Genomic DNA, 22,413 nt, shown 5'->3' on the forward strand with positions numbered 1-22,413 from the left:
ATAACAGGTAAAGGAGTATCAAATGGAAAAGTAAAGTGTCTGCTGATGTTTGATTAGATTGTTTTCAAAATGAAACTTGAAGATCTTGCTTGTCAAACAGCAAACAGGAACTAAATTAGAACATTTGTCCAATCTTTCAGACCTCTACAGTATTTGGACCAAAGAGGAAATCTAACCGTGGGCTGGTAGAACTCACATTTGGCTGCATGGAGGTTTCAAGGGCGAGTTTAAGTGAAGAAAGATGTTTTCCTAAGTGAGAGAAAGTGATGGACAACATAACCAAGGATAAAGAATATGAATGGTGAAACAGGTTAGAGGAGGAAAAGAAAGATGCAGAGTACAAAAAGAAAAGAAGCACTGGCGCATATTCAGTTGAACTGGAAGTGGGGAAATTCCACGTCACTGTCTGACTTTCACAGAGAGCACAGATCTTTGGAGGTAATGCTAATATAGCTTCTATTACGCCAGAACAATATCAGTCACCATGTTTCTTCATTATCAGTCACTTGCACTCATCAGATTGCTCTGCTAATCGAAAAGACATAGCGGTCTGTCTAGCAGAGCTGTGTCTGTGGATAGAAATAAATCATTCCATCACTAATGACTGACGGCTGGAAATAGATCGAAGCATGCACAGTGCTATCGTTTATTATAATTTGACATACAAGTTGTTTTTGTTCTCTGTCAGCGTGCGGATCCATTTCTCCAGGATCTGGACAGGTAACGCTCCGGCACTGAGCCTCCCTCAACCCAAGATTAACACCCGGGGTTTAAGGAGATGTTGTGTAAATTAGAGATGACTTATCACCAGCTTTCCATTAAACCGAGCTAATCAGCAATAGAAGCACGGTCAAAGAGATAAGGAATTGTAAGAACTCAGAGACAGTTGAGATGTGATGCTTTTACTTTCGTGAGGCACTCGGATATTTATGAGACATTTTTTCATGTATATTTAAGCAAATACGGCTAAGAAAGTGTACATCGTACATCACCCTAGGAATATATACACACGTGATCTCATTTAACTTTTATTCGAATTCACTTCCTTTGTTAATAAAAAAACAGTGCAGAGCATTTATTTACAATATACCGAACAGAACATTATAAATGTTATTTCCCTGTGATCACAGTGCATTTTATACAATGTGCACGATAAGTAGCAAATCTCTGCTCACGGCTCAAACTCTGTAAGAATTCTTGCAGCTGCCAGGGCCACTATCTCTTTAGCTACCCGGATATTGCAGCATTAGGTCCAAATCAAATTTTTTGAAGGATCTTCTGGTTTCTCTGGCTTTCCCCTTGATCCAAGAGCTAAAGCTGCAAAGGCTTTGCGTCAACAGCAACGGTGCAGAGTTTGGAGCAGCAGTTGCACGAGTGAAGTGTGTCTGACCCGCAACGGACAGCAATAGTCGGCATCTTTTTGCGGTGGTTCTATGCAACTCTGACTGTATACTTGAGTACCACAGCTTGATTTAGCTCAGCTCACTGTTTAATGCAGTTAAAGTATGGGAAATAGCTGGTGGGACGCTGAGCAGAGGGTTGCATGCCAAAGCAGAATGTCAGTGGAGAGAGGGAAGCCGGACAGAAGCCAATCTGTCGCACACTCCCTGTAAATCTTTCCATAGTTGTTTCATCCACACCTCTTAATCTATTCATTTTTTCAAACTGCCATATTCTCATAATTCTCTTTTTCACATGTCATTCTCACTCTCTTCTCTCTGGTTGTATGTGACATTACTGTCGTGCTTCTGTTTTTTTCCTCTAACTCCCTGCCTTTCAGTGTATCGTCCTATGTTTGTCTTGTTACTCCTTGTTCTCCTTGCCGTATTTTCCTGGTTATTCTTTCCTGCTTTTTTCCTCTCTCCTTCCTCAGCTTCACTGGAAAAGCAAGGGCAGCGCTGCTGTAACTGAACCAATACTTCCTGGTGTTGTTTTAGGAGGGGCGTGGCCAGCTTTAGTTTGGAGGGTGGGGAGGGAGAGGGAACTGCAGGATCTGTATGACCAGTGCAGTTAGAGCTCCCTCCTCCTCTCCTCTTCTTCCTCCTCCTCCTCCTCCTCCTCCTTCTCCCCAGCTGTTGCTACTGCCGCCTTGCTAGCACCACTTCCCTGCAGCAGACAGACGATCCAGAGGCTGGGGAGTCGGTAAAGACACAGCCCAGCCCGACTCAGCACAGCTCTGCACAACCCAGCTCAGCCACTTGAAGACGCTAGGGAGGAGAGACACCAGCGCACACAGCCAGCACTGCAACACACACACACACCCACACACACACACACACACACAGACAAACACTCCTCCTCTCTCTCACTCTGGTGCTCTGCTCCGCACAGCTCCTTTACTCATTCGCTGCTGATTCACTCGCTCACTCGCTTGCCTCTCCTCTGCCAGTCGCTCTGCCTTGCTGTGTTTTGCCTGCCTGCCTGAGAATGGTCCAGCCGGTGCCTGAGGGTCTGCTGTCGCGGCCTGTCTGAATACACGCATAAGCATACAGAGCCAGTCGACACGCGGAAGCACACACACACTAACTGGAGAGCAATGTGAGAGGTAAGATCTTGGTTCATAACCTTCCTCTCTGCTTTGTTGGTTTATCTAGATCTTTCCTTCTGTGTGTGCTTCTGGCTTCAGTTTCCAAAGTAAGTCTCCCTGTAGTGGAGCACAGATACAGCACATATACAGACATGGTTGGCCTTAGTGTCTGCTGTGTGTATGTTTAGCGTGTGGACCATTGGGTTAACTTCTATTTGTTGCGGCATGTTTTATAGATATAAGGATACACACATGCACACACACGCACATAACTGAAAGACACATTCTTGGCTCAAAGCAGACAGTCATACAATAGCTACTTCCTGAGGGTAGCGCTAGTTCGCAAGCAAATTTGCGTTTGTGCGCTTGAGTGTGTGTTTGGAGAATGGTGGTTGTTCCAGGAAGCAGTGGAGGGGATCAATACATCGCCCACTCAGCTTTCGTTCTCTCCATCTGACTCAACATTGAACATGTTGAGAGTTATCCTGCAGGGCTTGGTCAGCACAAAGAACGGTTCAAATCTTCTCAACATCTTCCCCTCGCTGTGTCAGCCTAAAGGTTGGAAGCGTGCTTTTGCATGCGTGTTTGTGTGTTTCTAACGTGTGCATGGTGTGTAAGGAGAACTCCCTCCCGAACGTATGTAAATTATGTGTGACATGTGAAGCTGCTGCTACCTTATATGGTGAGCAGTATTTCAGTACAGTAGAATCTTGCCAAGCATTCCGGGTCGCGGGAGGAGAGAGTGTGTTAGAGGGTGACTGTCTGTGGGAGTGTATGTATTAGAGTGTGTGTCTGACTAAGTAAGTGTTTGCATGCGTCTGTCAGAGGGGGAGTAACAGAGAAGGAAGAAAGTTTAAGAAAGAAGGGAACGAGGGACAGGAGGGAAAGAGAGAACATCCAGTAAATGGAGGATTTTTACTTGTTTATTTTTAAACAGGAGTGAAAGTAAGTCGCTTTACTTTATCAAGCCATTGGAATATTACTTGAGACTGCCCCATCGCATGTCTCTTTCTTTAAGAAGTTCGGTTTGTCTTAGTAGATCGTGATAGTTTGAACGGACTAAAACTGCTGTATGTTTGTACTGTACAGTCATTTGTTCTAAAATACAGTGTTTTTAATGTTTTACTGCTTTCAATGTATTTCCTGTTTCATAAGCAGTCGCTCTCTCTAAAAACAGTCTGTCATCATTCTGTTAAAAAAGAAAAAAAAAATCACATGTGTGAGAGCTGGCCGATCTTCACAGATCTGAACTCCAGTGTCGATTTTTTTTTTTTTTTCGCCTTCTGTCTTTGTCCCTCTCCTCGCCACCTCTGCCCTCCTCCTCGTCTCTCTGGGTATCCTCTGGGTGGTGTGTCCGTGGTTGGGGCAATGATGAGGAATGTTGTTGTTGTGACTGAGTTGGATCCATGGTGGCTCAGACAGTAGCGCACACAACCCAAGTATGTGCACACATGGAGGCAGGCATCACACAGACAGATGTGCGACATATTGCATTTAGGAAATTTTGTGAAATCCCCCTTGGCAGCTCTGCAGCAGGTGGACTGTCAGTTTCTGTCTATCATAAGCCTGGGTAGCTTCCTGCTTTTGCCACTGTGGATATAGCAATAAAAAATGTCAAAGATTACATCGCCCTCACTTTGTATGCTTGTATGCACATGTGAACTGTAGTGCAAATTGCTGTCTGTTTATGTGTGCCTCCTTTGCTTTAGAATCTGCCCCACAGACAGGATTATATACATGGTTGAGTCTGCGCTGACAGGTTAAGCCTTTGTTACATGGGGATTCCTATAGTTCTTCCTCTGATGTTATGATCACATTTCAACCCCTTTGAGCTACAATTTCTCACAGATTTGGTTGAGAAAGACACCCTCCACTGAACACAAGTCCAAGCTAAGCTAATATAAATTGCCCTCAAAAGCTGATGAAGCACAGTTCCTTATTGGCTCAATGATTAAGGATTTGTTAACCTGACACGATACTCATCTGCTTCTGTTCTTATCAACATTTAATGATTTTCAGGATTGTGTCTGAGTAACACATTGCGGTACGGCACCAATAGCCACCTTTATATGATTTCCTCTGCAGTGCTTATATGCAGGATGAGCATATTTCGACGCTGCTTTTAGTGAAGTTAGTATTAAATCGTATCCACTTATGTCTTTAACTTTCCGTCCACATTTACGCTTATCAAGTTGAGCTTGTCTTAGATTTTCTTTACCACAGTTGTTTCTGATCCTCCACACAGCCCTGGCAGCTAAAACCCTCCATCTAGTAAGGAGTAACAGCTGAAGCATTAAAATCGTCCCCATCTCACAACAAATAGCTTTTTTTTTTACCACAAACCACACATATACTTGTAAATTCTCTCAATATCAATAGATTAAAAGCAACAGTATACCTTAATTTGTTCGTTTTTTTCTCAGATTAGCTGAAGCAGGCTTTAAGAAAGGTAAACGGATTCCCATTCTGGTACACTCATAATGTTGTCTGCATGTAATACACACCGAGTGGAAGCTCTGAATGCTCGCAATGTGTGCAGTCTTTAAATGAACATAATGACTGATGTTAAGACACTGAAAAAGGGATTATTTTAACACATTAGTGAGTGTGGTTTGAGACAGTTGATGCTACAAGACAAAAACTGCAACAGTGTTTTTTGGCACATCAACCACGTCGAAAATATCCTTTTTTGGCCAACACTGTGTTTTTTTTTTACTTATTGTTTAAATGTGTTTCCTTTTTCTCCTTAGGGTAACTTCTGAGTTAAAAGATACATGTAGTTGGATTCTAATAAAAGAGAACATTATCTAAACAATGTCTTGGTGAGGCGTTGGTCCCCCATGATCTGAATAGGTTCTCTGCAGGCCTGGATTTCACACTTCCCTCAACTCTGCTGGAAGGATTAACACCTTACCTCTAAAAGATATCCTCCCAACTAATAAGACTGTCCAGAATCTCTCATAGATGTTCAATTGGGTGACATCTGTTAATGTAGGACAGAGTTGTTTTTGTTTTTTTATGCGCAGTATTTTGATCCTCATTTATTTAATTTGTATCCTTCTTCACTCATCTAGTACAGGAAAATTTTGGGTAGATATCAGCCTGCAGCTCAGCCGTTCATTATATTATAGGGCCAGTCATTATGCTCACTGTCGGATGATTTCACTACATCCTTACACTCACATGTACACAAAGATGCAGTGTTGCACACAGATAGATATTCACCACAGCTTAGAGATTCTCCGTGGTAGGACAGACCGAGGTTTGTGTTTTTGCAAAGGTTTGCATTTGTGTCCCTTGTCTGTGTGTGTGTGTGTGTGTGTGTGTGTGTGTGTGTGTGTATATGTGCATAGTCTGTGTATGCTAAACAAGAGATCTCATTGTCTCCAGAGGTTTGCTTCAAGAAGAATCAATAGGCATTGTTTGTTTTGGATTCCTAGCTAAAGCCCCACTTTCAGATCCACATTATATAATTAGAGGACAAATAACTCAGTAAAACTGATTGCTGAGACAAGGTAATAAGTTGATGATGATGATGATGACAACAAGGAAGATAATAACAATAACAAGAATGACAATAGTAATTCTTATTATGGCCATATATTATTGTTCTTAAATATCTTAGCAGTCATTGTGTGTTTGTATCAATTCAAAAACATCAAGAGACAGAAAAGAAGATTCTCGAGTGCCTGTGTATGAGCTAATATCTACGTGCTTTTGTATGTAGGCGAAGGTCAGTGAGGACAATATTGACAAACTATATACTGAGCTCATGGAGCAGTACCAGCAAGGCCAGCGGAGTTGCATTTCCCACTGCATTGTCCACTGTGATGACCTCTATCAGCAAACTGTCATACTGACTCCACCTTTGTCCACATGCTAAAACCACTCCCTTTTACTGAACAGCAACAAGCCAGAAGAAATGACCGCCTCTGTCTCCGCAGGCAGCGTCGAAGCAAAGCACATGGTTCTGGATAATCAGCGGCATATCTCCACTGATAATGGATCGGTTAACGCTAGCTTACTCCTCCTAGGCGGGAGCTGAGGTGGAGATATGTCATCATTGCAGTTTGAACGTTTGTTGGCAGAGTTACACAAAAACTAAGATTTGTGTAGAGGTGAGATGTAGGGAACAGAATCGGACGTTGGATTTTGGTGAGGATCTGCTCTCATTTGTTCGCCGAGGAGTTCGGCTTCTCATGAATGTGTGGCGTCCCTTTTTGCTTAACTACATTTATGATGAGTCGCTAATTTGTTTTTTCAGGAAGTCTTATCATAACTGTGGACCACACCCTCCTTTCCCTTTCTCATGGTTACTAGCAGTGGCAATAAAAACACCATTTCAACACCAGCCCAAAGTTATTCCTTCCTTACTCCAGTGTTTCAGATCCTAACAAAACACCTCTCTGTGTTTAAGAAAACTTTGTAATGAATTAGCAGCGTTAAGATGACTGATGAATTTTGACTGCCAGTGAGTGCAGTTTGCATTTTGTGTGGACTTGTTTTTCATGTCAGAAGTTATGTATGCCTTTAAGGCATTTTCAGGCGTCACATGACTGTGAGCGGGTTGCACGGAGGTGTGGTGGTTAGCACTATCACCTTACAATAAGAAGGTTCCTGGTTCAAATCACATGCTCTCTGGTTACTACAGCTTCCTCCAAGCGTACCCCCCCCCCCCCCCCCCCCCACCACCCCACTCCCATGACCCTGAACCTGACAAAGCAGGTATGAAAAGTGAATAAATGACTGAAGATGATTGTGAGCTGGTGGCGATCTGTTGATATTGAAGACATACTTTTTTTTTTCTATCACACATTCTAAAACGCAACAGGGAGCCATCGGTCTCTTCCTTTCTCTCTCTTGCCATTCCCATCCTCCATTGTGGCTGACCTTGCACCAGCTTGCAAGACCTTGAGTGTGAGGAAGTGTTGCGGAGGATGCTGGAAGAAAGAGTGTTGGCCAGGCAGTCGCACTGAAATATGGATGGAGTTGAGGTGTTGGACAGAATCGAGATCCACTTGTGAACATATTGTGTATTATGTGGCGAGTGCGTAGAAAAAGTCAATCATATCTTTGGCTTGGAAGCATAGGAAACAAAAAAAAAAACAGACAGGTAAAGTGAAATAATAAAAGGCCATTATCAACCTGACATTCCACCACAATGCAGTGTTTCTCTCATAGCTATGGGCCTGTCAGACTCAAACAGAGACTATAGAAACTTATTGGGTAGCAAGACAGAACTCAGGGGCTCTCTATTTTTTAGATGGTTGAAGTCATTAAACTCCTATTTGACCGAAGACTATTGCTTGTGCCTTTGGTTGAAAAGCCGTTGCTTTTCATCAGAGCAGGTCCTCAATCATCTTTTCTTAGGTCTGCGTGTGTAATAAAGTGTGTGAACATTAGCTCTATCAATATGAACTGTTGGCGCAAAAGTGAGTAATATCAGCAATATATGATACTTAAAACGCAAGTCCAAGGGCACACATGATCAGGGCTGACTTTCACAGGAGTGAGGATGAGATGATGAAGAACTTCATGGGAAAGAAACATGTAAAAAAAAACAACATGGAATGCCATATTGGAAGGGTTTTTTTATTCCAAAACATAACATTAAATCTAGTCGCTTTCAGTGGTTTTGGGCAGACATTATTGCTTCTTGTTGAACTAAATAACAACGTTAAAAACTTCATATATTTTCATCTCACCTCTGTCATCCATGGTATGGCAGCTGATTTGCTCATGTAGTGAGTTTTTATGCATGAACATAAAAAGTGTAATGTGTTTGTAGGATTTATATATCATTGCACCTCCCTTGCAAAAGTCATCTGTAGGAGTAATGCTGCATTTGCTGTAGCGGTCATCCGAGGGGAAAAAAATAAGCACTTTTCTCCTTCACTCGTTCTAAACATGCTGCATGTTGCTGGGTCATCATGGCTCAAGCTGCACTGCTGCTGGGCTCTGATACAGAGTGTTGTAAAGTTCATTCGGTCCGTTGCATCGCTGAGGGTGCACATGCTTTTCTGGGGAAAGCGATTTCTCTGTGCAGGGTGTGGCGACTCGGTGCTCGTGTGATAAGAGCAGAATGGGCCCCTGGAAACCCAATCATGCAAATTCATCCCGCAAATGCTGCACAATGGATTTGCCAAGAATAGGAAAGACCTGCAACAAAACAAAAACAGTCCATGGTCTTTTCACTTTTGAAAGTCGCATAATAAACAGGATATTATCACTACAGGCAAGTTGACTTCTGTGGGAGACCATTATAGGATGATGTAATATTGATGTTATGTTTTGTTTCTTTTTCGTTTAGAGATAGTTCACTAAGAATACTTAAACTGTATGTTAAGAATTGTTGTATGACAGATTGATTTCCCATTTATATATGAGAAAATAGGTAGTCATAGAAGTAGTAAGTAAAGGGATTTTTTTATGTCTTTGTGTCTGTCTTTCTCCGGCAGCAGACAGGTCAGCCTCCTGTTTGCTCCTCCCCCTGTTCTCACCTGGCCCTCTGCCCAGAATGTTGCTGCAACTCTGCTAGTTCTCATTGGTCCCCGCTCTCACAAGACTTCGCAAGAGAGGAAATGACTAACCTCTTCTCCCTCATGCTTTGCCCCAACTTCCCCCTTGCTCTCACTCTCCTTCTATCTTTCACCTCTAAATACATTAGTAATGGCCAGCTTTGCATTAGTGGACTGCAAGTGATACGGGATTTGAGTTTTTCTCGCATCGCCTTGAAGAGGTGGAAACTTGTGAATGGCTGCTTTGTGCATTTTTGTGTTTGAGTATGGGTGCCGTGACGAGATGAGTGTGTGTGTGTGTGTGCATTATGTATTTAGAGCAGAGGGCCGGGTGAAAGTTTTATTTGTTTTAGCTGACTCCCCTGCATATCTGACATTTTTATATGTTCTTCATTCCCACAGCTGCAAATGGAAGCAGTGGTATGAATGTTAAAGATGCTGCTGATCAAGAACTGCTCTGAAATATACAGGGAATGGATGATAAACACAAATGTTTTTTTATGTATATCATTAGACTAATCTTTCTGCCTGTGTTACCCTCTGTTCTCCCTCACTCTCTTCTTAGAGGAAGTGCCTTCCCTGATGTCTGCTGCAGCTTTGACCTGCTTCTACAGCTGAAGCCCCACCCTCCCCTCGCCTTGCTCGCTTGCTACCACAGTAACACAAGTACAAGGACAGCAACCACACCACCCTCGCTGGCTACGCTCTGACCTGGTGATCCCTCCTCCAACATCGCCATTTACTCCACACAGCTGGGCTCCGGCCTCAGATCACTTCACCAGACGGCACCTGCTGCCAAACGCTCACCACCAGCTGACCAGCCTTACCAGTGCAGCCCAGCACACCACCAGGCCCACGCAGCATTTCATCCACTTTGCCTTTCACGTTCGCCTTCAACCCTCGAAGCCTCCGCTCAGTCCTCAGTGTCCTTAACCTTCCTGACGCAGATCACAACAAAGAGTGTCACCTTGGTTGCCTGCTTCACTGCACCTAATCAGAGGGCTCTCAGTTTGACCTGTGTATCTAATAACCACCTTTGCTTGGGAATGTCGTAACTGAGACCGTAGATTAAGCAATAAACAGTGAAAGGAAGAAAAAAGTCAAGCCAAGACAGACAGTTTATCACGCTAAGAATTCTCTTGGATATAATCATTTTGCCAACTGTTGTTTGATAAAGAAAATGATCCATTAACATCCACAGCAGAAGTCGTCCTGTGACATTTCACTGGGAGAAGGAGTCCTCTCAATCAATAGGAACTTTTCTTTTTGAATGTTTTCTATTTTCACTTATCACAGACAGTAACAACACCGACAAAATACATTTTAAAAGACCCTAAAGTTGTGGATTAAAACACTAGAGGTACTTTTATTTGTGCTTGAACACATTTCTGCTAGGAATACTTTTTTTTTTTTTTTTTTTTTTTTGCCCACGTGTTGCCATGGCGATGAACATAGCACACATCCGTGACACAAAGTGGCTGACACTGGAAGTATGCAGGGAGTTCCAGAGGGGCACGTGTTCACGCTCCGACCAGGAGTGCAAGTTTGCTCATCCTGCCAAGAGCTGTCAAGTGGACAACGGACGGGTGATCGCTTGCTTCGACTCTCTTAAGGTAAGAAGTGAAGGGAAGAAGTGGCGAGCAAGAAGTCAAGAGGCCATATTTCAGTCAGCAAAACAGATCATAGATAAGAGACCCAACACATACATTATGACAGACAGTTTTGAGGAACTATATAGAGTTGCAAACTGAAAATAGCATGCTGGAGTGGACCATCTGGCTACAGCATATGTTTATCTTAGTCCCACCTATTTCTGGTCATGTGACTGTAATGTGATCAAGAGCACAAAGGGGTGGAGGGAGAAGCAGCTTTTTGGATTTGGGATGCAGTAGTCTGACATATTTAATAAATCACATTGGATTTTTTATTTTTTTTTCCTGGACCAGGCTAGATTGTTTTGACCCATGTGCACTGAGCTTATGTAAAAGGATTTGTTCAAGATTCTACAGCTTTTTCCGATCGATTATACAATACACGAACGCTGTTCCAGCATCGTCCCTCTGAAAGTGTAAGCACTGAAGTTTGCCAGCTTAGGAACAGAGAAGAAGACAAATGGGTTGCCATGTGTACGAGCTCATATGGTAGCCCTGAGAGCGGTGCATCTCGGCAGCTTGTGAAAGCGCAAGGTGGTAGAATAACGTTGTTGCTCTCACTCACTCAAACCACTTCCTGTGCAACGACCTAAAGGCAGCCAGAAGGGGATGTGTGTGCATCTTTTTATAACGTCTGTATTTTTGAGCACAGCTGGGGGCAGCGATGCAGCAGTTTTTCCATTTTTAGATTGCAGCAGGAAAATGGGCATTTTTTATCTTCTTTTTATCTTCCTCATTCATTCTCTCTGACTTATACAGTTTTTGCCATCAGTCTTATCAACGCTAATTGCAGCAGTTTTATTTCTTGAGGTTATCTAATTTAACTGAGAAATTAGGGAACGTAGATACTTTTTTTCTGATTGGGCAAGTAATATAAGTAGAGAGGAAGACCTTTGTTTCCCCTTTTTGACTTTGTGATAGCGATGCTTCGGTGTTCCCAGAACTTAGAAATTGATTGTGCAAGTAAAATGATATAATTAGCAATGGGGATGTTGGCCAGTGCTGCAGAAGTAGTCTGGATTCTTTATGTAGAAATTTGACGACTACAAAAGCATGAAACGATATTCCCCTGAATGTCTGGAGGCCACAGCAACCGTGTGCAATGTGACCATTCGCTGACAGCAAAGTAGGGTTTTTATCAACAGGCAGAAGAATGTCGATTTGGATATATTTGTTTTGAATGTCATTCACATTGAAGTAAAGGTCACCACTTGAAAAGAGTAGCTGGCAGATGTATGGCAGCTTTTTATAAGACCCAAGGGGCCTATTTTAGTAGTTTGGACTCATTTTCCACTAGGACTTATGTATTAATGGAGCTGGGTGATGCTTTTTTTAACCGCTTGCCCCATTTTTTCCACTGGTAATGAAAAACAGAGTAGGTCTCTTAAACCCACAGTGGAAACAGAAGAAGGCAAAAGAAAGAAAGAGCAAATAAGGACAGAGGAAATCAGAAAGTGAAAGCTGTAGTTGCTGTTTGACTGTATACACAAGTAGATCGCGCATAACTATACAAGGCACACCTGTTTCACCACATTGTAAAGGTTTTCCTGTTACACAGACCCTCAGAAACGGATTAGCTGAAACATCAGTTGTCCTACTTCGCTTTAACACAAACTGAGCGGTTGAAATAGGACAAACTCTCAGATGAGTAGTGTTACATTAAGCTATATTGCACTCTTTTTACTAGTCTCGCACACACACACACACACACACACGAATGCACCCCCTTGGACACCAGCACACGCTTTCTGCCAGTGAGAGAGGATCGACCTTCTTCTTGAGAAGTGTATAAATAGAACAGGTCTCACATGATCACCAGTGCATAGCTGAGCAGGTCACACCCAAACCAAGTCATTTCCCCCAACATCCACTCTATCTCTTTTTTCTTTTTTTTTGCTTGTGTTTTAGATGTTACACATACAGAGAGAAAAATACACGCTTCCGCACGTACAGTCACAGCTACCCACACAAAAAAAAGCCTCAACCATGCATCAGTCTGTGACGTTTAGTCAGAAAGAATTAGAGCAGGGGAAATACTCATACCGAGCTGAGCCAAAAAACGTTTAGGTACTTTTTCAACTTTTTTATTTTCTTTTTTACGAGATGGTGCCGACAATAGCAATCAAATTTAGACGCTCTAACTGCTTATGAGACATTCTGTCAGATCCAAGTTTTCATCAGGCCACAGAATTGAAACTTTTAGTGCGTGTTGCTTTTTGTTTGAATGTCTCTACATGCGTCTGTGGGTGCTCACTGGCCTTAGACATGGCCTAAACCCCAGAGCACAGCCCCTTTGGGTTGACTGTCTGTCGGGTTGGTGCAGCACAGAAAGCTCAGATATGTTGAAGCAGAGTAAATATTTAGAGAGGGATCATGGTAGCCTAGACTTTGTAGTCAGCCTTGCAGCTCGGTCTGTTGATGATTAACTGCCCAGCAGATAGGTTAGGTGTAATATGCTGATTTGGAATCTGTGTAAACAACATGCTTATAGTCAAAACTGATATTATCAACAGATGAATTGACGACATATGCAGCACGTGCTAATTTAAACTGGGTCATTTCAGGCAGCGATGCAAACGGCAGAGTTTATTTATTCGTGTTTATGTTGTCTTGTCACAATAATGCTTTCCCAATTAGGTTGGAGTATGATGATAGCTTAGGGTTGCAGAAGCGTTAGAACTAATGCCTACCTCATTAGTTTATACCAGACTCAGTCTGAAGTAATATGGGTTACTTTCTGCTTTGAATGAACTTGTTGTTGCTTGTTTCATTCCCACTTGGGTCCTTCTTCTTGATTTCCCGCTCAGTCAGGTTCTTGCCTCATTTACTTCAGGCCACACCCATCTCTTTACAATATGTTTCACATTACACCATGAACACACACACGCACGCCACCTTCACCCACCAGGTTCATATATAAACCTGCATGGTAAGAGTTTAGTGGTTGGAGTGAGCTCTGATGTTATGCTATATGAACTTATCAACTAGAGCTTGTCCTTCTTTGACCCCCAACCAACCGTGTCATAAAAAAGGTGTGGTTAATGTCGACTGTGGGCAACAGTTTGAACATGCATCATAGACTTTGTGCCGTCTCTACCTGCCAACCTGACACACCCATTATCATCACATCTTAAGCCCAAGAAAATCAGGCCGAGTAGGAGTACATGCATGTGTGTTATATTTGTGTTGACTGTGCCGTTGCTGTGCTGAGCCGAACGCTGTGGCGTTTTTTTCATTAGCAAACCAAATAATGAAAACTTAGAAAGTTGATACATATTGATTCCTCGGGGCTCTAGTCTTTCACGTATTAATTTTTAATTAGAAAACTATGTTCTCCATTGAAATGCCAAGCTTTTGTTTGAGCACGTTTTCATGAATATGAAAAGAACAGAATGAAGTTGCCGCGTGGAACGAAGTGGATTTATCGGGTGTGATGGATCATTCAGTCGAAGAAAGCAATAACACTGATGAAAAAAAGATCTTTCAAAAGTGTATCAAAAGTAACTTTGTTCCGAAACAACTTGCAAGCTGGAAAACCGAACAATAGCAAAGCTAGTTGGTTGACTGGGAAGCGGAGGTTGTGCAACAAAGACCGTTCCATTGGCCGAAGCACAAGAATAACCCTCGATAGGATGGAAAGAGTGGATGAAAGTGATGCAAGAAAGGGAGCAGCTCATGTCCCAAAGCACAAAAAAGATACAAAATGTTGCTGATAATTGTGTAATTATTAAGCAGTTAAAAGAGTTAAAAGAAGTTTCACATATTATATCTGATATCTCTCCAGTTATTTTATAATCCGTCAAATATTGAGAAGTGTGTGCTGAAAGGATAGATGCTGCACACTGTTCTTTCTATTGTTAACTGATTTAACTGCCTAAAATAACAGCTGGGATTTGGTGCTTTAATATATTATGAATTTTGTCATAAATGCGTTAAAGAGCAGACCCTGAGGAGCAAAAAAATGAATGGCTGCCATACACCTACAGTCTGGACTTGATCTCTCTGACACCATCTTTTTTCCTCTATCTGTCTTTTCTCTCGCTTTGCTCGTTGTTTTGACAGCACGATTATATTTAGTGGCTGGGTGTTACAGTCAGGTGAAACGCACACTAACTTGCGAACATAAAAAATGGGTTAATGTATCGATGACACTCCTCTCACACTGTCCACACAACAAAATCGTTTTAATTTTAGGAAGAAAAAAAAATCTGGATGCTGCAATACACACTGAACGTTCGCCTGGCAACGTGTGAGGAATGATCTGCCATTTTAAATAGTCTGCAAATGTTACTCAACTCAAAGGGAACATTGAGAAGATGATTAAAAAACGAAAGAAATTGCATTAAGTTCTGATTCTCACCAATACAAAATGATTCTTACTAAGGTTTCATCGTCCTTGTGATTAGCGAGGCTCGGTTTCAGTAGCACGATGCTAATCTCTGGTCTAGAATTCAAACAATGCTTCCTTGATCCACGTGAACTTCTCTACTCTAGAAATGCAGTGAATTTTGATCCTAATTCTATTTCTAATGAGTGCATCCACAAGGAATAAGTCTACTCTTAAATATAACTTGATTAAAGGGTAAATTCAGTCTTCCATAAGATAAGTTTTTTTTACTCAAAGCAAACTGCTCATATAGCTTTTTAATTTTCCTGTTTGGCTGTGCTCTTTTCTCACTCTTGCCGGCAAAAATGAGACGACATTCCTATTCCCAAAATCCATTAAAGAGAGTTTTATTTTAGTGAGTAAGTTCTCTCTGGTCCTTTCATCTTAGTGTTGATAGGTCTACTCTTATATCCTCCTTAGCTTTCGCGCTGTGGGGGATTTGTGTTGGGAGCACACTAATCCTGCCTTCCACACACATTAAACCACACAGAGCCATTCTTTGCTCTGCTTGTTTAATGGTGTATGCATCCCTGTCACATCAGCATGGCTTTGCATCTTGCCTGTGAGCTTATGTGACGGAAGATCAGCGACAACGGTCTTTTTCTTTTCAGTGTCAGCCGTCCCTGTCTCTCCATCACACTGGGCCCATTGATAACACCAGCGATACAATGATCACTTTTCTATAGCTGTCCTTTCTGTGTCTCTTTAAAACACAGACATACTGCACAGCCTCAAATAGCCTTTAGGGTCAGATGGCTTCCCCAATTAGAAAATGTTGACCAATCAAAGAAAAGATGGTAATATCAAGTAATACATCCGTACAATACCTGCTTAAAGGTCCTGTTGATGTCATTTGTTTTGCTTCAATCTTTGAATTTTTACACCACAAAAGTATATTTCTATATCTACACATAATACAAGTAAATCATCGAAAAGCTTTGCTGATGCACTTTGATAATTATTTGCTCACAGCTCTCACCACAAGGACTTTAAGAAATACTGGCACACATTGTTCAAATCTGCGTTGGATCAATAGCATCTAAAATATCATTACTTTCCTCGTGGAGCTTTCGCATGCTGAATGATTTTGCTTTTCCTTTCAAACACAAAGATCAGAGTCTAACTTTCACTCTCTTTCTTAACAGCTCTGTCGTTTCCTCTCAGCTCACATGAGAGCAAATATGCGGCAAGTCAGCTTAGCTATTATCTTTCCAAAAGATAAGAGAGGAGCTCGAGGGCACAGCCACACACTTTAGACTCTGCTCTTTTAACACCTTTTTCACTTTGCCACTCCCTCTCGCCACACGTTAGATCCATCGCACACATATACCGTGCCCTATTTAGTTTTGTCGGAGCACAAGATTAAAGAGTTCATTCCAGAGGGTGCATGATGAGAGGCCGGCTGGTAGAAAAATCTTTAAGTCACTGTTGACTCTCTAATAACCAAAGATAACCTCCTTCACTGTTTGGTGAAACCTGACAACAACACAACATCTCCATGGAATTGTGCTTTTTTTTTCCCCTCTCTCTCTTTTTCTATGAGGATTTATAATCGATGTAATCATTAGTCTTTTTAAAGTATTTGAAACTTTTCAGATTTTATTCATGAGCAGCTAAAAATCCTGGCCTTTCAGACAGAATTTTGCACTGGTTGGTTGCAGCTAATCTTGGTTTTAGTATGATTAATGATACTGTTTACTTATTTAAAACTGTAGGGGAAGAAAAGATTGCTATAATTGCGCAAACAAAACAAAAAAGGGGGGAATTATATGAAGAAGGAATGTAAGGCTAAACCATGTGATAAAACGAAGACAGAAAGAGTTTAAAAGAATCCTCCCGCTGATGTCAAGTCCAAGAGATATTCAACACGTAGAAACAGGATTAGACCAGTTGACAGTTGGATTAGAGCTGTGGATAGGATTACAGCCCATGATATGAGATTAGCATTATGCAGACCAGATTAAGTCTGTTATTGCCGCAAAATAAATTAGTCACGAACCCTGTGATTATTACTTGGCTACTGATGGGGGAGACTTTCTGTAATCCTGGTGTCACAGAACCAGGGGATGAAAGGATGGCCGATGGTGGAGGATGTGATGGGGGTTAGAAATGGAGACACGAAGAAAGAGGAGGTGTGGTATATGACTTGAGTTTTTCTTTTTTTTTTTTTACTTATTTAAGACTTTCAAAGCTGCGACTGTGAGACTAGAAGGTAGTCTGCATAACAGCAATGAAAAGGTGGCCTGCTGTACGCTCATCATTTCACTCTTTCTCTGAAACTCTGTTGCCACTATCTTGTAGGATCACTTTCTTCAGCCCCCCCACACACACACTAACACATATCTATGTGTGTAATGGAAAATGTAATAAGTCTGGCAGTTGATGAAGGTGAAGAAAATAAAAAAGAAATGCATTCCAACAAATACTATTATATACCACTGGATTATCATCTTTCAGGGTTTGAAATGCTTAAGATAAATGTCTAACATTTACAGACAGTGAAAATGAGATTACCTCAGTCATTTTCAGAAACAACACCCTCAGGCCTCGCAACAGTGACACCTCACTGCTGCTGGGACCGAATGATATCTGCACAATGACTCTTCTTTTTCACTCCCACTGCAAAGCAGAGTTCGGACACGATTAAATGAACATTCCCTGGCTGATTCTCATTCTCACATTATGAGCGTTGGGTGGTTTTTCATAAAGTGCTGCCACTCAAATCAATACCTGTGTTATTGCGCCGTTATTGCCCATAATGGAACGTAAGAAACTAACCTTGTTTGCCCTCACAGGGGGAGAAGTAGCACAGAAAGTGAAAGGGCCGAAAAAGAATGGAATAAACAGAAAGCATGTTTGTGTGAAGCGGTGGTAAGAGATAGCACATGAGAGGGGGACGAGGGGGGGCATGTCAGGAGAAAAACAGAGAGGTCTAAGTTTGGATCCAGGGCTCCTGTGTACGAGACATCTGACCTGTAGGATTTCTGAGAACCAACACTCTCTCAAGTGTGAATAACTCATTGCTCTGCATATGTGTGTAACTGTGTGATATGAATAGTGAGGCTTCTGTGGCTACTGCGATGTCTGATGTATTTAAATTGGAACCCTCTCTGCAGTTTACACAGGTGGGTTTTCTTTTGTTTCACTTGAAACATCCACCGCAATTTTACTTTCATACATTTCCCACAAACACATTTATCTAGGTGACGCTACCACACTGCGTACGGTCCACTGCCTGTCCAGCCCGTTATCATTCTGACTCTGTCATTGTTTGGTGAGAGGTGGTAACGCAACACTGGGGACATACTGTAATATTATCATAGATTAACACTCCCTCCTTACTTCATATCTCCACAAGCCCCACTTGTCATATCAACTCTCTGACCACTAAGCTGCACAACATGGATCACTGTGAGCTTCGAGACCCGGCAGGGACATAGAGACATAATCACAAGAGTATGACTGTGTGTTTAGGGTCTGATAAAGAAATTCAGGCACCAGCAAAGAAAGAGCCTCGCATCTCTCGCGACTCTAAAGATTTCTCAAGTCCCTCACCCTCTTCAAAACTGCGACGGATAAATTAATACTTAGCTAAATTATGAAAAGAAGATATTTTATTATTACTTTAAATGAGCAAATATACTTCAGAAAATCAGAATATTTATGGATAATTAGAATATTGTTTTCTGATTTACTCGAAGGCCTGAGATCAAATCTCTGGTTATGGTGTTTTGAACATGAGGTGCATATTGACCGAACTGATATTTTATATTCTATCCCACATTTGAGTGCACAGTAGACAAAGAGACCAACCACTGGGCCGGTTCCTTTGAGTCTCTGCTGCTCTGCAGCAGAACAAAGCTTCTTTCACAGTGTGTGTGAGGAGAGCACGCTTTCATCTCTGTGTATGTTTAGACAGAAGACAGTGGAACGTAGGGCAGAGAACAGCGTAGCTTCACACCCAAACACAGCACAACTGAATAACATCAGACCACAACACCGAAGGATCAAAGATAAGAAAGACGGTCAGTTTTAGTACGTTGTGAAATCTAGGTTGTTTACATTATAATATGCATTTATTAATGGCCATACTTGAAGTGCCGCAAATGACAGAGACTTCAATGCATTGTATTTAGAAGAAAACCAAATGACCAGACTTTTAATTTGGAGTGAATGATTGGGACAACATTGAACCTAAAGACATTTCTAATGCAGGGGCTCCTTGGGAGAGATAAAGTAAAAGATGAGACGGTAGATCTAAAAGAGACATGACACACTTAATATATATTCTGCTGCTCTGTGTTTTTCTTGTGAATTGCAAATGTTTGAACCCCTCAGGTTGCTAAAACTCCCAAGTGGAAAAAGTACATCTCTCTTTTTCTGCAACAAGTGCACATGCATAGAGACGTGAAAAAATACTTACTGCATACTTAATTGTGATTGGATATAGGATATCCATTTATTCCTGTGTCAAAGCTCAGTGTTTCATTTATTAGTGCACATCTAAAGCCTTCGGAACAGTGACTTTTTTAAGGGCTCCATTTCCAAGTTACCACTAAAAAAGCTGCGTCTTAACCTGTTCTAGGCTTTCAAATGTACACTTTCATTATTCCTTATGTAAACTTCATCTAACAAGGCAATACAACACTGATTTCATGTACAACCAGAGGAAAATGTGGATGTCCTGAAATGACTTCTAGTATTCTTGGAGCTTGTTCCAAATATCACGTTTTAACGCTCACAACAGTTAGATATCAGTGGCAGATAATCTGAGAAGTCTAAACAGGCATCAGTGGTATGCTTCGGCCCCAGATATTCACCCTCTTATAATTAAAGGGGTTGAGGGGGTTGCAAGTCCAGCGCTTCGGGAGAATGTCACTGATCTACTCGCACTTTCTCTCATGCACATCGAAACATCTTGCTGAGTACTTCATCTATTTTTCTCGAAAGGATGGGATTCAGCCACACCCAGCATTCTTTGTACATTGGTTCATTGTTTGTTTAAATCCCACATAGTCACAAAAGCAGGGTGTGTGTCCATGGGTGAGACAGAGAGCTAGAAGAGAGCGAGCAGGGTGGGACATGTTATTACAACTTATCATCAATCAGCATGCCCAGTAGCTAGTGGAATCATTGTTCCCAGTTTGGCTTTGATTTTGGCTGATCTCACCAGGAGAAGCATAGACTCCCACAATGAATTCGAAACAAGGCCGAGGCTGAGCCTACAGTAGGCAGGAAAAGTTAATTAGATCAGGAAGAGCTCGTTAGACAAACCCCACAAGTATAACAGCACAATGTGGAAATGAACTGTATAAAGACTGAGCAAATGCTAAATAAGAGATTTGAAGCAATTTACATTTTTGTTAGTAATCTGTTTCACTGTGACTGTAACTTTTAAAATGAGATGTAAAATGTTGAATGTGTTTTTTTTTTTTTACACATGCTCATTGAAGGGGCTCATTGATTATTTACGGCGGCGGCTCTGTCACCTGATGGGAAAATAGAAAACATTCCTGAAACACCCTTTGGCTGATGAAAACTAAATATGCGACTTCTCGCTGCTCGAACCTGCACTCTTGGGAATTGGCTGAGGATGTGGGTGAATCATTCTAAAGCTACGCACTTCATTGTTTTCATAATTTCTGGGACAGATTGAGTTTGTTGACTTCTCACATTCTTATCATTATCCCTGTGTTCTCAGCGTACTCTGGCACATGATTTAAAGCTCTCAGCGGGCCTGCGTAACACATCTGACGTTGTATTTGTATGATTACCTTTAAATGGCGTCCGTTTTCTTGGGATAATGTTGTTCTCTGTTTCGTTTGGAAGCTAAGTGAAAAGTCAAGAGAGTTGGTCAGTAAAAAGAGAGGAGGATGAAAACTCCATACCTTCTTTTATTTCTATTAATAATAACCTTCAAGTCTGGAGTTGGGACAATCACGACTATGTACACATGTCCTCTGCTCTTGACCTAAATGTGACTGCAGGGTTCGTTGTATCTGTAGTAATCTCTTAGCCGATTGTCTTTATCTGCCAGTGATCAGGCAGAATCAAGGAATCACAGAGGAGGAGCTAGCTGCTCTGTTGCCGTGGACACCAACTGTATCTACTCCTCAAGGCCACCGATGCCACAGTAATAGACAAAAACATGATGTGAGAGGCGATGTCTTCTTGTCCAGTGTGCCTCCATCTCAGTTTCTGTCTCTCCTCCCTTCATGTGACAGCCCCCACTTATCACCTCTTCTTCTGCAACTTCTAAAATTTCACTGACGCAGCCTCGCTCTCGCTACATGACTCTCACTTTGTCTTGCAGAGTTACATTTCCTCTTTTGGGACCTGATTTTTTTTTTTTTTTTAATTCAAAATGGCTGCCAGGGCAGGGGACTTGTATTTTCTTTGGATGAATTATTTGGGAGCAAATCTAGTTACCTGAAAGCGAGTGTGTTTCTCAAACACACACACACACATACACAGCTGCAGCCGTTAATCCAGCAGTTGATGGTTGGGGTCATATGGGGTGAGTGAAACATGATCTTTTTATGTCTTTACAACCAGCAGCCCTCTGCACAGACAGACACACCACACACTCCAGCCCTCACTGGAAATCATTGCCAACGCCTGGACTACTATTATGAATTGACTTCAGCTCTTATATATTTATTTATTTATTCACTTTTTTAATCATTTTTCACTTTTTGTGAGCTTTTGCCACAGACACACACATTACAACTTGTCAGAATACTTAAATAACAGCTCTGCTTATTCTCAAATGGTCAGTGTGCAAAGTGGCCTGTCAAATATAATGTAAAAATAATGATAATAATTAATAATAGCAATTCTTCCTTACAAAGGGAGTCATATAGCCTGGCTGAGACTGCTGTTACTGACATGGATTCCTTCATTAATGTCTTTTTAAATAAATAGATGAATTGATAAATACATGAATAAATAAGTCATCATTTAACTGGTTAATATTGGCTTGTACATTCAGCTTTTGAAGAAAAAAAAATCAAACAAATGTAGTTTATTATAATATTCGATTTTTCTAAATGAGATCAAACGAAAACCGGAGATTGCTTCAGATAAGTGGACAAAACAAGATACCTCTCTCCTCCAAATTCCCCCTCCTCCCTGGCTCTTGTGTCTTCCTCTTTCCTTCGCACCTGTCTGGTGCTCGAGTGTCGGTGAAAGTGAAGGAGATGGAGGAGTTGGATGAAGTCACAACAGAGTATACAAGCCGATCCCGGCGGGGTTAGATGTGTCGCTGATGGAAAGCGTAGGCTGCCACAGTCAGATGAGCTGTGCCACGGGGCTGAAAGTAAATACATG

At 41.7% G+C, this 22,413-nt stretch overlaps 1 protein-coding gene across 24 annotated transcripts in view; it reads left to right on the top strand.

Annotated features, from left to right (window-relative positions):
- LOC140268295 (muscleblind-like protein 1) overlaps positions 1–22,413 on the top strand; it is a 44,194-nt gene that overhangs the window by 8,735 nt on the left and 13,046 nt on the right. For 6 of the 24 annotated variants that reach the window (XM_072363084.1, XM_072363088.1, XM_072363093.1 and 3 more), the window contains exons 1-2: positions 1,979–2,545; positions 9,611–10,658. In XM_072363084.1, the coding sequence (XP_072219185.1) occupies positions 10,485–10,658 (174 nt within the window). In that variant the 5' untranslated portion in view covers positions 1,979–2,545; positions 9,611–10,484. Of the gene's footprint in view, positions 1–1,965; positions 2,546–3,165; positions 3,473–9,081; positions 9,267–9,610; positions 10,659–22,413 lie in introns of those variants that run through there. The other 18 variants (XM_072363089.1, XM_072363092.1, XM_072363095.1 and 15 more) reach the window with 11 other exon arrangements.

This window comes from Leuresthes tenuis, unplaced genomic scaffold (assembly GCF_036924035.1).
Source record: "Leuresthes tenuis unplaced genomic scaffold, fLeuTen1.0.hap1 SCAF_14, whole genome shotgun sequence".
In the NCBI taxonomy this organism is placed as follows: Eukaryota; Metazoa; Chordata; class Actinopteri; order Atheriniformes; family Atherinopsidae; genus Leuresthes; species Leuresthes tenuis.